The sequence below is a fragment of the Lolium rigidum genome, chromosome 3 (genome assembly GCF_022539505.1).
Source record: "Lolium rigidum isolate FL_2022 chromosome 3, APGP_CSIRO_Lrig_0.1, whole genome shotgun sequence".
Classification (NCBI taxonomy): domain Eukaryota; kingdom Viridiplantae; phylum Streptophyta; class Magnoliopsida; order Poales; family Poaceae; genus Lolium; species Lolium rigidum.
In genome coordinates this window covers 372,778,596-372,794,139 of record NC_061510.1, presented here as the reverse complement: position 1 = coordinate 372,794,139, position 15,544 = coordinate 372,778,596, and the positions used below count along the sequence as shown (strand labels likewise).

Genomic DNA, 15,544 nt, shown 5'->3' with positions numbered 1-15,544 from the left:
CACTTGTCATCACTAATTTGTAAGAGCAGCTTTTGCTTCTGACTTTTTGGTATATGAGTAACACACCACTCTCGGCCGTCAGCATCGCTTGACCGAATCAATCCACACCACACGTAAAATGCGCGTGGTATGAACGGCCGAAGCCTCTCTCTGTCCATCCGCGGTAAATCTACACGGGACGTGAGTCACTCACGAAACGCGCTCTCGCGGCCGTTCCCGTCCACCTCCCGTCAGCTCGCTCGCTGTCTTATCACGCCGCCCGGTCGAGCCCGTCGCCGTCCCACAAACTTTGCGTTTTTGGCAACGGGCCAGCCGCAATAATCATAAATATGGGCAGGGAAAAACCCGTAACTGCAGGGCAGTGCGAAATTGCGGTTTGATTTTTTCTCCTCAAACACTCCACGGCCACGCCATCGTCGCCCGCCGCCTATATCCTCTGATTCCTCCCGGCTCTCTCTCCCTCTCCACCAACCGCCGCTCGTCGCCTCTAAATAACCGGCGCGATCCGAGAACCGCGCGGCCACGCGGCGGATTCTCGGCGACGATCGACTGCCCTACCACGTTGAGGGTCGCGCAGGCAGATGCGGGAGGGCGACCTGCATGGGCCCGAGCCGGGGTGCGGGGGCGAGGCGGCGGGGCAGGCGGCGGCGGACTGCGCCGCGGTGTGCTGCTGCTGCCCCATGGCGCTGCTCGAGGTGCTCCTGCTCGTCGCCGTCCGCCTCCCCGCCGACCTCCTGCGCCGGGCTAGGCTCCGACGACGCCGGAGACGGCGCCTGCGGCGGAGCGGCAGGGGCGGCGACGCGTCGCTATCCGGGAGCGCCAAGGCGATGATCGCGGCGGTCGACGCGCTCGAGGCGGACGAGGCGGCGGCCGGGGCCAGGCGCGCCGAAGCGGAGGTCGAGGCCGCGTCGGAGCTCGAGCGCGAGATCATGGCCTCGCGCCTCTACGGCGCGGGCTTCTGGCGCAGCGCCTCCTCTCGCTCCAGCTCCTGCGCGTCCTCCGCGCGCCGGCCGTGAACGGCGGCAGCCACGTCAACCTCGTCTTCCCCGTCGAGTGTTCTTGTTTCTTGTCCTGACTGCACTACTGCGTGCCCGTGCAAGATTTGGCTCGTCAGGTGTCTGTTAGTTTAGAATCCTGGTACAGCAAACGATCGTGCACACGTGCTGTACTGTACTAAGGTTTGTTGTACTGTAGGATCGATTCGTGATGGACCAGGTGTAGAGGAAAGGCAAACTGTGGTCCTTGTTGATCGCCTAGATTTTGTGTCTCTTTGTGGAAGGGGATATCGAGCAGCATCTCCTGGCATCTGTGGCGGTGCTTACGTTATGTGGTGTGGTAAACAATCATCATTAGTAACCAACCAATCATGAATCCTAAACCTAATGCCATTGGAGGCTGCTACAGCATACCAGTATGATAACTACACTTCATCAGCCATTGGATCTCATGCTACACTCGTTCTTTGTCTGCGTGTCTGCTTGCGATATCGTTTAATTATTTTTTGTTGGTCCCTTCTACAGTTGGTATCATTGGTTGGCAGACTAAACTAACCTACTACTACTATATTGTCAAAAAAAAAAAAAAAAACCTACTACTACTATACTCCGTACTAGCAGCCACCTACACATGTTTTCATTTCTCCTGGAAGGACGACATAAAGAGCAAATGGATTACTTTCGCCGATCACATTCAACCAGTGATGGCAACCTGCACTGGGGGACAGTTAGCATCACGCATTTCATTGAACAGGCCGAACAAATAGGAGCATTGAAAGAAGCAACGAGCAAACTTGACAAGTCCATAAAAGTGGGGTGTTCTTCGATAAGGCATCTTACCATTTTCGTGAAATCGTATTTGTAATCTCAAATATATTTGTAATCTCAAATATATTTTCAAACTTGGTCAAAGGAATCTCCACTCGAAGCACAACAAGGACCTCAGACCCATCAATAAGGACATCCAACACAACAACCCGAAGAGATGAGTACAATCCACGCAGACGATTTTTTTGTGTGACACCACTATTCTTCCTTTCTCCCTTGAGAGGCTTCTCTGGGGAGGTGTCTAGGCCCACCTTCTTGTCCCTAATTGTCTTCTCGTTCAAGAGGCAACCAATCATCTTGCCAGATCTACTGCTAGCAGACTCCAGGTTAGCGAGGAATTCACAAAGTTTTTTTGGCGAAATGAGCCCCATGAGCAGGGCGATGCTCGGGATGCCACAACCTTGTCACCCAAAGGAATAGCCTTGCCAACAGACCCAAGCAAGTAAACTACATTAGCAACCAAACATCCACGATCCACAGAATCAAGAAATTATCCTAGCCAAGGAACCTTCTCTTCCCTCAATTAATATGGTGTCGCATCACCAAAATTGCCTACGATACCGTGCTAAGAACCGTACATTGTTAAAGCCGTAAGGGAAAGAGATATACGCCAAGACTGCGTGTCACTCTTCCCTATGTGTGCTACGTGGGTGGTCTGCCCGCGGGGCACGTTACCCGAATGTCCGTGTGCCGCATAGGGAGGACGCAGGTGTGATGCATGTAACTAGATTCTCCCAACTATCAAATGCTCTGTGGTTGAAAAAAAAGACTAACCCAATAAACATGTTTGGTTTTCTCCAATATCTCAGCTAACTCTAAACCTCCAAGAGTCTCCAGTTCAACAAATGTGGTGATAGGTTTCTATTATCATGTGATATGCCAATCAGCCTATATATAATGAAGAAGATACGTAAAAAGACCGAATATAATGTGGAAGTCATGAAGATGAAAAAAAAAACTAGAAAAGCATGAAGTAACTACCACCTTGTACAAGAAGTATGAGTTTATTTTGTACCTATGATATCTCAAGCATGAATAAACTAGCACCCATAAGAAAAGCATGAACTCAACAACATACTAATACTACACTAATAATAAGTGAAACATCACAAATTAAAATAAGAGATTTACAATTAATTATTATTATTATCGAGGAGAAAACAAGGACCGAGAGAAAAGGATTCAGTGGTTCGGTCAATGACATAGTCAATGATGACAACTTGCCGTGGTGGTGGACAGTTAAGAGCATCTCCAGTCGCATCCCCCAAAGCGATTTGGGGCGCGCTGGACAAAAAAACATTCCCAGCCGCGTCCCCCAAAGCCGCTTTTTGTCCGGTGCCCCGAGCCCGTCCCCACCCCACAAGGGACGCACCGGGGACATCGGACGCACCGAAAAGCGAGGCGGGGAGTGGCGGGGCTGACCCGTCAGCGGCACAATTGAATTTTAACCTAACTGTCGCCTACCTCGCGGTGGAAGTTATCGGCGCGCAGTGACACACGACGGCATCTTTGCCTTAATGGCGACGGAGGGGCAGGCGAGACGTCTTGCCGGTGCTGCGCAGCCACCACGCGTCGCCGGCGTTCGCACGCCACCGCGCGTTCCCACGCTTTCTTCCTGCCTCTTCCCGCGCTTTCTTCCCGACGTCGGCGTCTATAAAAGGCCCTCCCGGCTCAATGGCAGCCGCCACAGCCGCCGGCACCCCTTTCTCCGCCACAAGCACAACCCTCGTCGCTCCACCGCCGTCTCCTCCACCGCCGTCTCCTCCACCACCAGTGCGCAATGATGAATCGCCCAGGCGATGGCCAGTTCCCTCCATCGTCTCCTCCACCACCACCTCCACCACCGGATTCGCAGTTCGACATCGACGTCGCCGCCCAGGAAGAGCGGCTGCGGCGAGGGATGGAGGCTTGGCGTGCATATCGTCAGCAGCAGCGGGAGGCACTCGAGCAGCAGGCCCGCCAGCAGCGTGAGGCGGCGCACGCGGCGGCAGAAGCGGCGTTCTACGCCCCTGACCCCGCAGCTGACGAGAGCGCGGCGGCAGCAACGTGGCAGGAAGAGGCGCTGGCGGACACCATTGCGGCGTTCGACACCTGCACGGCAGAAGAGGTGCGGAGCCGCCGAACGGAGGAGATTGGCCAGCGGTGGGCTGATAACCGCCATCGCCAGCGGGAGGAACGGGAGGCGTTGTACCGTGAACGGCGGGAGGCGATCGAGCGCAGGCGGCGGGAGTCGATGGAGCGGTCGCTGCAGCTGGCGGCGAAGGAACGTCAGCAGCACGAAGCGACTGATACGTCTCCAACGTATCGATAATTTCTTATGTTCCATGCTTGTTTTATGACAATACTTATATGTTTTGCTCACACTTTATAATATTTTATGCATTTTCCGGAACTAACCTATTAACAAGATGCCGAAGTGCCAGTTCCTGTTTTCTGCTGTTTTTGGTTCCAGAAAGGTTGTTCGGGCAATATTCTCGGAATTGGACGAAATCAACGCCCAGAACCTTATTTTACCAGGAAGCTTCCAGAGAGCTAGAGTGGGACCAGAGGGGAGCCCTGGGGGCCCTACACGTGGTGGCGGCACGGCCCAAGGGGGGCGCGCCCCCCTAGTGTGAGGAGGCCCCGTGGCCCCTCCGACTCTGACTCTTCGCCTATTTAAGCCGTGCTGACCTAAATCTTCAATACCAATTGACGAAACTCCAGAAAGACTCCAGGGGCGCCGCCGCCATCGCGAAACTCCGTTTCGGGGGACAGAAGTCTCTGTTCCGGCACCCTGCCGGGACGGGGAAGTGCCCCGGAAGCCATCTCCATCAACGCCATCGCCTCCATCATGCTCCGTGAGTAGTTCCCCCATGGACTACGGGTTCTAGCTGTAGCTAGTTGGTACTCCTCTCCCATGTACTTCAATACAATGATCTCATGAGCTGCCTTACATGATTGAGATTCATCTGATGTAATCGGTGTTGTGTTTGTTGGGATCCGATGGATTGTTACATTATGATTAGTCTATCTATAAAGTTTGTGAAGTTATTGTTGCTGCAATCTTGTTGTGATTAATGCTTGTCACTAGGGCCCGAGTGGCATGATCTTAGATTTAAGCTCTATACTTATTGCTTAGATTGTATCTACAAGTTGTATGCATATGTCTATGTCCGGAACCAAAGGCCCCAGAGTGACAGCAACTGGGACAACTGGAGGGGAAGGCGTAGGTATGAGGATCACATGTTTTCACCAAGTGTTAATTGAAAGGACACGGATGTCGCCTAGAGGGGGGGGTGAATAGGCGATTTAAAAACTTTTACGAGATGGGCTTAACAAATGCGGAATAAAACTAGCGTTTACTTTGTCAAGCCCAAAGCCTATATACTATTGTTCACCTATGTGCACCAACAACTTATTCTAAGCAATGGTTCACCTATGTGCACCAACAACTTATGCTAAGCAATACAAGCAAGTATGTGATAGCAAGATATATATAACTTCAAGCACGATGGCTATCACAAGGTAAAGTGCACAAGTAAAGAGCTCGGGTATAGAGATAACCGAGGCACGCGGGAGACGATGATTTATCCCGGAGTTCACACTCTTGCGAGTGCTAATCTCCGGTGGAGAGGTGCGGTTGCTTAGTGCTCTCGAACGCCACAAGAGGCTCACCTTGAGGTGTGGTTGCTCGATGCACACCAACGCCACAAAGGCCTCACCTCAAGATGCGGTACTCACACCACACACCGAACGCCACGAAGGCGCCTCACCTAAATCTCCGGTGACCCTCGCCACAAAGGCCTAGGTCACGGTTCCACTAAGGGATTTCCTTCGAGGCGGAAACCGGGCCTTACACAAAGATTGGGGCACACATCCACAACTTAATTGGAGGCTCCCAAGAAATCGCCACAAAGGCCTCCAATCCGTCTAGGGTTCCAAGAACCCAAGAGTAACAACTTTCTTGCTTTCACCACCACGAATCACCGTGGAGAACTCAAACCGATGCACCAAATGCAATGGCAAGAACACCACAAAGATGCTCAAGTCCTTCTCTCTCAAATTCCAACAAAGCTACAAAAGCTATTGGGGGAATAAGAGAGGAAGAACAAAAGAAGAACACAAAGTTCCCCAAGATCTAGATCCCAAAGATTCACTCACAAAGAGATGATTTGGTTTGGTCAAAGTGTGGATCTAGATCCCCTCAATCTTTCTCTCAAATAGATGCAAGAATCATGGGAAGGGGAGAGAGATCTCAAGCTCACAAAAAGTCAATCAACAACGGAGGTGAGAGGCTTGAGAGAGAGGAGGAAGAAGAAGGAGCAAAAAACAAAAAACAAGGAGAGAGAGGGGCTTAAAAAGGATGCCCCAATTTCTGCCCGTTGGAGTGCTGCGCGCGGGGAAGAAGAGGACCGGTAGTACCGGCCAGGTTGGGCTGGTACTACCGGCCAGTGTTGGCAGGAGGCGGTGGGGGTAGCGAGCTGCGGGCAGGGAGGGGAGGCCGGAGCCTCCGGCCGGGGTACCGGCCAAGGTACCGCCGGGGCTCCAACCTCCCTGGCACATGTACTGAGCCACAAATGGCTCCCCGGTACCACGGGCGGTACCTCGGGCGGTACTACCGCTCGTGCACGGGCGGTACTACCGCTCGTGCTCGGGCGGTACTACCGCTCAGCCCAAACTCCTCTTTTTGGGCAAACTTAGAGAAAGCATAACTTGAGTATCCGGACTTCGATTTTGATGATCTTGGACTCGTTTCGAAGCTAGTAACAAGCTCTACAAGATCATGCAGGGAACCATCATAGTCCAGCAAAGGAGTATAGAAACAAATGATGAAAGGTTTGACCTATCTAAGAAAGACATACCGGTAAAACCTCCAACCTCGAAAATGCAACAAGTTGCCCAAACAAAAACCATTCTTGATGAACTAGAGCTTGTCATGAGAATAATCACAAGCTCTAAAACATCACATGGATAAGATCCAAATAACAACCAAGAAAGATGATGCAAGGATGCAAAGGTTTGAGCTCTCTCCGAACGATACGATCGAGTTACTCACTCGAGAGCCCTCTTGATAGTACGGCAACTAAACTATAAACCGGTCTCCAACTACACTATGAGATCGGTGAGAAAGAAACCCTATCAAGAGCAAACCTTAATCTTGCGCATTCCACTTGAGCTTGATGATGACGATCTTGACCGCAACAAGATGGAACGCCTTTCTTGCTTGTGCTTGCTAGACGAAGTCTTGTAGATTGCTCCCCCATAAACCACCATGGGAGAGCTTCTTCTTCGGCGCAACTTCACATATCCATGATCACCATATGGATGACAAGAGTCAATCAAAGGATCTCTTCGAGATGGCTCATCTTGAACTAGCACTTCATTTCTCCATGGCAAGCTTCAAGCTTATGAACTCCTCGAGTTGGCTCATCTTGAACTTGCACTTCATCATGTTGATGTCTTGAAGTAACTTGAGGGCTCACTTCATCTTCATCTTCAAGACATACTTGACACTTGATATCCTTCATCAATTTCTTCTTATTGCAACCTTGAAGCCAACATATGGTTCAAGCATTGCCTATGGACAACTCCTACAAATATAACTCAATGCAAACATTAGTCCATAGGGATTGTCATTAATTACCAAAACCACACATGGGGGCTCCATGCACTTTCATTAATGCTTTGCTCTGGTGCTCTATTAAAAGGAGTACCTTAATAGCCAGTAGATTCCCTTGAGGCCCGGCTGCCACCGGCTGGTAGGACAGAAGATGTTATGCAAGTTTCTCATTGCGAGCACGTATAACTATATATGAAAAACATGCCTACATAATTAATAATCTTGATGTTCTGTCTGTTGACTGCCAAAACCCACCGGCGGGCAGCGACTGTCAACACGGTAGAGCCGGGAAGAGCCTAGAGCTGCGGCTGGCTGAGACCCCTCCGAGCGACGGCCCGCAATGCTCTTCTGGTCACACGTCCGGTGCGAAGTGCAAGGGCGTGCCACCTGACCTATACCTGGTCGGGAAGGTGATGGGGATGCCTCGCTTAGTTTCCTGCATGGCATACACGTAAACATTAAATCCGAGCCTCGATCGCCTCTCAGGTTATCCTGTGAATCGGCTCAAAGAGCCGATCCACCCATGATTCGTACGGGGTGCACGAATATATGGTGATCCTGCTTGATCAAGATAAAGTTAATTAGATCTACGACGATTTAGGGTTTTCACCGCATAATCGGATCATCCTACTCCGAGGTTGGGCCTCGCGGCCACGCACGGTGATCGTAAGCCGATCCTAAACAAGGCCTAAAAACCAACATGAAGTTGATCCTCGGAACATCCTGTTTAGGGCTTGCGAACGCCACCCTACGTGCCGCTGGATCCTCCACCCCTTTGTAAGGCCTAACTATTGCAGATATTAAACTAATCCTTGCAGAACAAGGAGCAACCGTAACGGATCAGATCCACTAAATAAAGATCAAGCGGGGTGCCGCCCCCACACCTGAGATAGGTGTGAGGGCGGCTAGACATGCAAGGGTTGCACTACGTAAGCATGTTATACGAAGAACTATGCTAACCCTAACACATCTATGATAACTACGTTGCTCGCCATCAAAGACGCTTCGACACGAGCAACGCATGAACAACGTAGGCTTAGTGCCGCCTAGATCGCAAGATGCGATCTAGGCAGCATGTCGCTTACCTGATAGAAACCCTCGAGACGAAGGAGTTGGCGATGCGCCGAGATTGGTTTGTTTTGGGTTGAACGTGAGTTGTTGTTTATTCCATAAACCCTAGATACATATTTATAGTCCAAGGGACTCTCTAATTCGGACGTGCACCTAACCGTGCACGGTAAAACTCTAACTCCTAACTTAAGATACGATCTAATAAATTACAGATAAATGGGCAATCTAGCCCAACTTTGTATATAAGGCCGATCTTCGTATTCTCTCCATATATAACCTTCAAGCTTATCTTAATCGTGGCCCACCTCCGACTTGGTCAAATTCTGGTGATAACACTTGCCCCCTCGGTTTTGGAAATGACATTTCCAAAATCATTATGCTTTTTCGTCGGGTCATGTCGTGGCGAGAGCGAGAACCATTGCAGCATTTCTCGTCATGACGCCCGTCTTCTCGTCCGTTCCCCGTGATTTGACCGTTGTCTTTGGGCACTGCCTCCTCGAAAACTGCTGTGGCATTGAATTTTTTCACCATAGCCCCCTTTTATTTAACCGCTCTGAGCAGTTCGCCACTTCGTCATCCTGCTCTGTTCTGGCCATCGGCACCAAAAAAACCCCCAATAGCCATGTCCTCCTCTTCTTCCTCTTCCTCGTCGGTCTTCCACGACTCCTCCTCCGAGCTTTCCTACGGGTCCTCCTCCTCCCGCGAGACGCCGCCGGACATCCGCGCCCCAGAAGCATGGGACCTGGAGGACCACGCCTCCTCCATCTGGTCCGAAGACGACCAGTCCCTGACCAGCGGGGACGAAGATCTTCAGTTCCTTGCCGTCGGGGAACTGGAATCGGAAAGTGAGGACGACCAGTTCCCCTGGGACGGCTGCCCCACCTCTGAAGAAGAGGAAGAGGAAGACGACGACGACGACGACTCCCTCGAGGGCTACCCGCCAGCGAAACGCCTCCGCATGTGGTGGGATGACGACAGCAGCGACGATGAAGACGGAGATGAAGCTCCCGCAGAAGGCTATGGGAGCATCGATGAGGAACCCATCGGCAGCAGTGCCGATGAGAGTTCCGAGGATGGCGACAAAGGAAGCGATGGCCCGTAGATTAGGATCTACTAGTGTAGGCCTAGCAGTAGCAGATTGGTCAATAGACCCTTCTTTTGTTCTTCCTTCCTGAGAAATCGGCTCGTTCTTTGTAAGAAATCCCCTTATCAATGAAGAAAATCCCTTAATTAATTTCACTCCCTTGCCGATTGTCGAATGGAGTTGTCGTACAGGGAGCCGATAGCAGAACATCGGCTCATATTGCTGTCTGAGGCCAAGCTGTTGTATAAACAGGCCTAAGTCGCGCCCAAACCATTAGACTGAATCCCTCAGCAATCATTAGGAGATCTCACGTCGTGGTCAGGAAGCTGTTGTATAAACTTATTCCGCTAAAGTCAATATCAGCGTATCGGCTTTGTTTTCTGAAGTCGATGCCCGTGCGTCGGCTGTCCTTGCATACTGTTAATCTCCACACGTTTTCTCAAGTCGATGTCTGTGCATCGGCTGTGATTTTTTTTAATTTTTTACTGGCCGATTCTGAAATCGACCCCACATCTTACTGTCCATCATCCCACATGCTTGGGAAATATTTCTTGAGGTGTTGACCATTAACAGCCACTGGGAACTTTTCGCCGCTCAACTCCTCCAGCATGTATGCATTACCCTTCAAGGCCTGGACAACTTTGTACCGGACCGTGCCAATTAGGAGACCATTTGCCATATGCCTTATCCCTGGTTCCCAATGGTAACACAGCTTCCCACACAAGATCACCAACTTGGAACTCCTTTGGCCTAACCTTTTTGTTGTAAGCACGAGCCACCCTGGCTTTGTTCTCCTTAATCTTCTCCAACGACCAAAGCCCGAGTTCTCGTTGCGTCCTCAATAGTGTCGCTCATCAAAGCTGCATATTCTTCAGCCGTCGGATCATTCTGAAACGTGACACATCTTGATCCAGCCGTAATTTCCCAAGGCAATACGGCTCTCGTCCATAGACAAGCTCGGTACGGCGAAGTCTTTATAGCTCCATGGCACGACATGCGGTAGGCCCATAATGCTTCTGATAACTTCTCATGCCAATCCCGAGGGTTCTCGTCAATTTTTCTCTTGATCAGCTTGATCAGACTCTGATTGGACGCCTCGGCCTGCCCGTTAGCTTGAGCATAGTACGGGGATGATCGGATCAGTTTAATCCCTAAGTCATCACGTAACTTTCTGAATTCTTTAGAAGTAAAGACCGAACCTCCATCGGCCGTGATAGTTTGGGGAATCCCAAACCTATGAATGACGTGTTCTTTCACAAACTTGATCACATCTTCTGATTTCACCTTTTTCATAGGGACGGCTTCCACCCACTTAGTGAAGTAATCTGTGATAACCAAAATCCATTCATGTTTTTTACCTGACGCCGGATGGATTTTGCCGATCATATCCATGCCCCACCCTCGAAACGGCCAAGGCTTGATGATGGGGTTCATCGCCGATGCCGGCACCATCCGAATCTTTCCAAACATCCGACACGCTTGGCACCCCTTGTAATAATTGAAGCAATCTTCAAGCATAGTGGGCCAATAAAACCCTGATCGCCTGATCAACCACTTCATCTTATGAGCCAACTGATGCGTTCCACAGGCGCCTTCATGCACCTCATGTAAGAGCCGATTAGATTCGGCCGGTCCTAGGCACTTGAGTAGCAACCCTTCCAATGTCCTCGTAGAACATGTCGTCTCCTATAAGGACATACTTCATGGCTCGTATCTTACCCGTTTAGGTGCCCCCGAGCCGAATCTTTCGGATAATCGAAGATCTCGGCTCTCCAATCATCCTCGTTCCAGGAATTGTATCCGAACTTCCGATCCGTCAGCTCGTATCTATGTAGCTCCGACGCCATTTGCGCGAGATTATTGGCGTCGGTATTCCGGGATCTTGGGATCCAATTAAAGTTGATGTACCGAACTGTGTCATCAACTCACGGCATTCCACCCAATATGGGAAAAGTGATTCACTTTCGCAATTATATTCATCCGTGAGCTGGTTAATCACCAACTTTGAGTCTCCAAAGAGCTCCACAGCCTTCCGCTCCAGACTTCTAATAGCAATTCCATTCCCTTGCGTATTGCTTCATATTCTGCTACGTTGTTGGTGCAAGGGGTGGATAATCTGATGGAGAAGGAGTATTCTGCCCCCGAGGCGACACAAGCAGAATGCCGATGCCACAACCACCGTCACAAACCGATCCATCGAAGAACATAGCCCATGCACGTATAGATAGTGCTGCTATATCGGTACTGATCCGTTCAGCGATGAGATCGGCCAACGCTTGGCCCTTGACTGCCTTCGCCGGGCCGGTACCGGAGATCAAATTCCGACAACGCCAACATCCACTTACCGAGTCGGCCTTTCAAAACAGGGGCCGACAACATATGCTTGACAACATCTGATTTACAGATGACGATGATCTCTCGCCGTCGAAGGATGTGATGAAGCTTAGTGCGAGGTAAAGAACAGGCAGAGGCAAAGTTTCTCGACCTCGGGATATCTTGTCTCCGCGTCCGAGCATCCTTCTGCTCGAGGTAGAAAACGACTCTCTCAACGCCATCGTAGAGTTGCACCACCACCGAAGCAATGGACGTGTCGACCATCGACGGGTAGATGTAGAATGGCCTCGTCTTGTCGGGGCGGAACTAGTACGAGCGGCGTCGTCGGATATCGCTTAATTTCATCAAACGCTCGTTGTCTGTTCTGCCCCCGGTGAAACTCGTCGTCGATTTAGTCTTCACCAACGCCATGAACGGCTCGATTCGTCCCGACAGATTAGAGATGAACCGCCGGACGAAATTGATCTTGCCGATGAGGCGTTGGAGCTCCTTTTCGTGGTTGGCGGCTGCATGGTACGCACAGCCTCCTGACTTTTCAGGCCGATCTCAATTCCCCGTTCATGAACCGGAAAACCTAGGAATTGACCAGCCGTCACGCCAAAGGCACACTTCTTCGGATTCATTCTCAGCCCGAATTTCCGAGTTCGGTCTAGGACGCGCCGTAGATCGTCCAAGTGCCCCTCCATGGAGACCGATTTGACCACCACGTCGTCGATATAAATCTCCACCAACTTGCCGATCAGATCATGAAATATATAATTCATGGCTCGTTGGTACGTTGCACCGAGCATTCTTCAGCCCAAAGGTCATGACCACGTACTCGAACAAGCCTACGCCCTCGGTACCCCGAATGCGGTCTTGTGTATATCTTCCGGAGCCATGAAAATCTGATTATAACCGGCGTTGCCATCCACGAAGCTCAACACCTTGTGGCCAGCAGCGGCGTTTATCAATGTTTCTGCCACGGGCATTGGGTATTCGTCCTTTGGGGTGGCTCTGTTAAGATCTCGGAAATCGATGGCCACGCGCCATCGGCCGTCCTTCTTCTCCACCGGAACGATACTGGAGATCCACTCAGCATACCTGCATGGCTCTGATGAATCCAGCGGCCAACATTTTCTCGATCTCCTTCTTGACTTCTTCCGGATTTCGGCCCTCATCCGACGTGCTCGTTGTTGAAACGGCCGAAACCCTTTCTTAAGGGGGAGCCGATGCTCAATGATGCTCCTGTCCAACCCAGGCATCTCCGTGTAATCCCATGCAAAGCAATCTGGGTATTCCTTCAACAGGGCTATCATCGGTCCCCTGAGCTGTGGATCTAACTTCTTGCTGATAAAAGTAGGTCGAGGCTTATCCCCAGGACCGATGTCGACTTCTTCTAGCTCATCAGCTGATGTAAACCCGTACCCTAGCTTCCCGTCACCTGTGAGGTCGACGCCACATACCGGGAGAGCAGGTGATGCGGATACTACGGGCCGATTACTAGCATCGGCTTCTACCTTGATCATCACCAAGATGTTTTGGCGGTGTCGGGGCCGATCGCATGGAGCAGCCTCTTCCTTATCTTTGCCACGAGAGCAGTTGCCCTCGCCTTTATCCCCATCAAGGGGGTGTCCCAGTTCTATCATGTTGACGTTGAACGAGTGTCCTGGTTGGCACCTCCCAGGGTAAGTACCGTTGATCCTGTCAACGGTACGCGACGGTGAATGAGGCACTCCTGGTGCCGCCGATGTGCACGACAACGGCAGACGGGGCTGGAGTGGCACTTTCCCTCGGTAGGTCCTGAGAGCTGGCTCTACTAGAGAGTGCTGATTCTTCATGACCTCCTTGACCATCCGAACGGCGACATGCTCCAAAGTATTCACCAGGCTCTCGGAATGGAGACGCAACGAGTGAGCCACCATGCCACCAATCTCCTGGCGCACGGCTCTGGTACGTTCCTCTGACGGGACAGATAGATCTACTTCATCGAGTGCGCCTTCCGGTGAGAACCCCTTCCGCCTGACGCCATACGCACGGGTTCTGTGGTATGAGCCGATGAGGTCGGCTTCGAGGGTGACTTTGATCTCGTCATACCTCTTCTTGAGCTCGTCAGGCAGCTCCTCGTAGGTGACTGGCGTGCCGTCCGCCATCTCAGATGTAGATGGCGATGTGGTTGATGTAGACGATTGTCCCACCGGGCGTGCGTAATGTGTTGACTGCCAAAACCCACCGGCGGGCAGCGACCGTCAACACGGTAGAGCCGGGAAGAGCCTAGAGCTGCGGCTGGCCGAGACCCCTCCGAGCGACGGCCCGCAATGCTCTTCTGGTCACACGTCCGATGCGAAGTGCAAGGGCGTGCCACCTGACCTATACCTGGTCAGGAAGGTGATGGGGATGCCTCGCTTAGTTTCCTGCATGGCATACACGTAAACATTAAATCCGAGCCTCGATCGGCTCTCAGGTTATCCTGTGAATCGGCTCAAAGAGCCGATCCACCCATGATTCGTACGGGGTGCACGAATATATGGTGATCCTGCTTGATCAAGATAAAGTTAATTAGATCTACGACGATTTAGGGTTTTCACCGCATAATCGGATCATCCTACTCCAGGTTGGGCCTCGCGGCCACGTACGGTGATCGTAAGCCGATCCTAAACAAGGCCTAAAAACCAACATGAAGTTGATCCTCGGAACATCCTGTTTAGGGCTTGCGAACGCCACCCTACGTGCCGCTGGATCCTCCACCCCTTTGTAAGGCCTAACTATTGCGGATATTAAACTAATCCTTGCAGAACAAGGAGCAACCGTAACGGATCGGATCCACTAAATAAAGATCAAGCGGGTGTCGCCCCCACACCTGAGATAGGTGTGAGGGCGGCTAGACATGCAAGGGTTGCACTACGTAAGCATGTTATACGAAGAACTATGCTAACCCTAACACATCTATGATAACTACGTTGCTCGCCATCAAAGACGCTTCAGTACGAGCAACGCATGAACAACGTGGGGCTTGTGCTGCCTAGATCGCAAGATGCGATCTAGGCAGCGATGTCGCTTACCTGATAGAAACCCTCGAGACGAAGGAATTGGCGATGCGCCGAGATTGGTTTGTTTTGGGTTGAACGTGAGTTGTTGTTTATTCCATAAACCCTAGATACATATTTATAGTCCAAGGGACTCTCTAATTCGGACGTGCACCTAACCGTGCACGGGTAAAACTCTAACTCCTAACTTAAGATACGATCTAATAAATTACAGATAAATGGGCAATCTAGCCCAACTTTGTATATAAGGCCGATCTTCGTATTCTCTCCATATATAACCTTCAAGCTTATCTTAATCGTGGCCCACCTCCGACTTGGTCAAATTCTGGTGATAACACTGTCTTAATGCTATTTCAATCCTATCAATTGCCCAACTGTAATTTGTTCACCCAACACTTGTTATTGGAGAGTTACCACTAGTGTAGATAGCTGGGAACCCCGGTCCATCTCTCATCATCATATACTCGTTCTATATGACATTGGAAGTAGTATCAACTATTTTCTGGTGCCATTGCCACTGTGTTACTATTACTGCTGTTGTGTTACTGTTACTATTGCTCTCATATCACTGCTACTTTCACATCACCCCTGTTACTAGTGCTTTTCC

The 15,544-nt window shown here is 50.9% G+C and overlaps 1 protein-coding gene across 1 annotated transcript; it reads left to right on the top strand.

The window, feature by feature from the left end:
• Nucleotides 1-581: 581 nt before the first annotated feature.
• Nucleotides 582-1,055, top strand: LOC124697446. Its single transcript, XM_047230035.1, has one exon. The coding sequence runs from the start codon at nt 582-584 to the stop codon at nt 1,014-1,016; it is 435 nt and encodes a 144-aa protein (XP_047085991.1). The 3' UTR covers nt 1,017-1,055.
• The last annotated feature ends 14,489 nt before the right edge of the window (nt 1,056-15,544 follow it).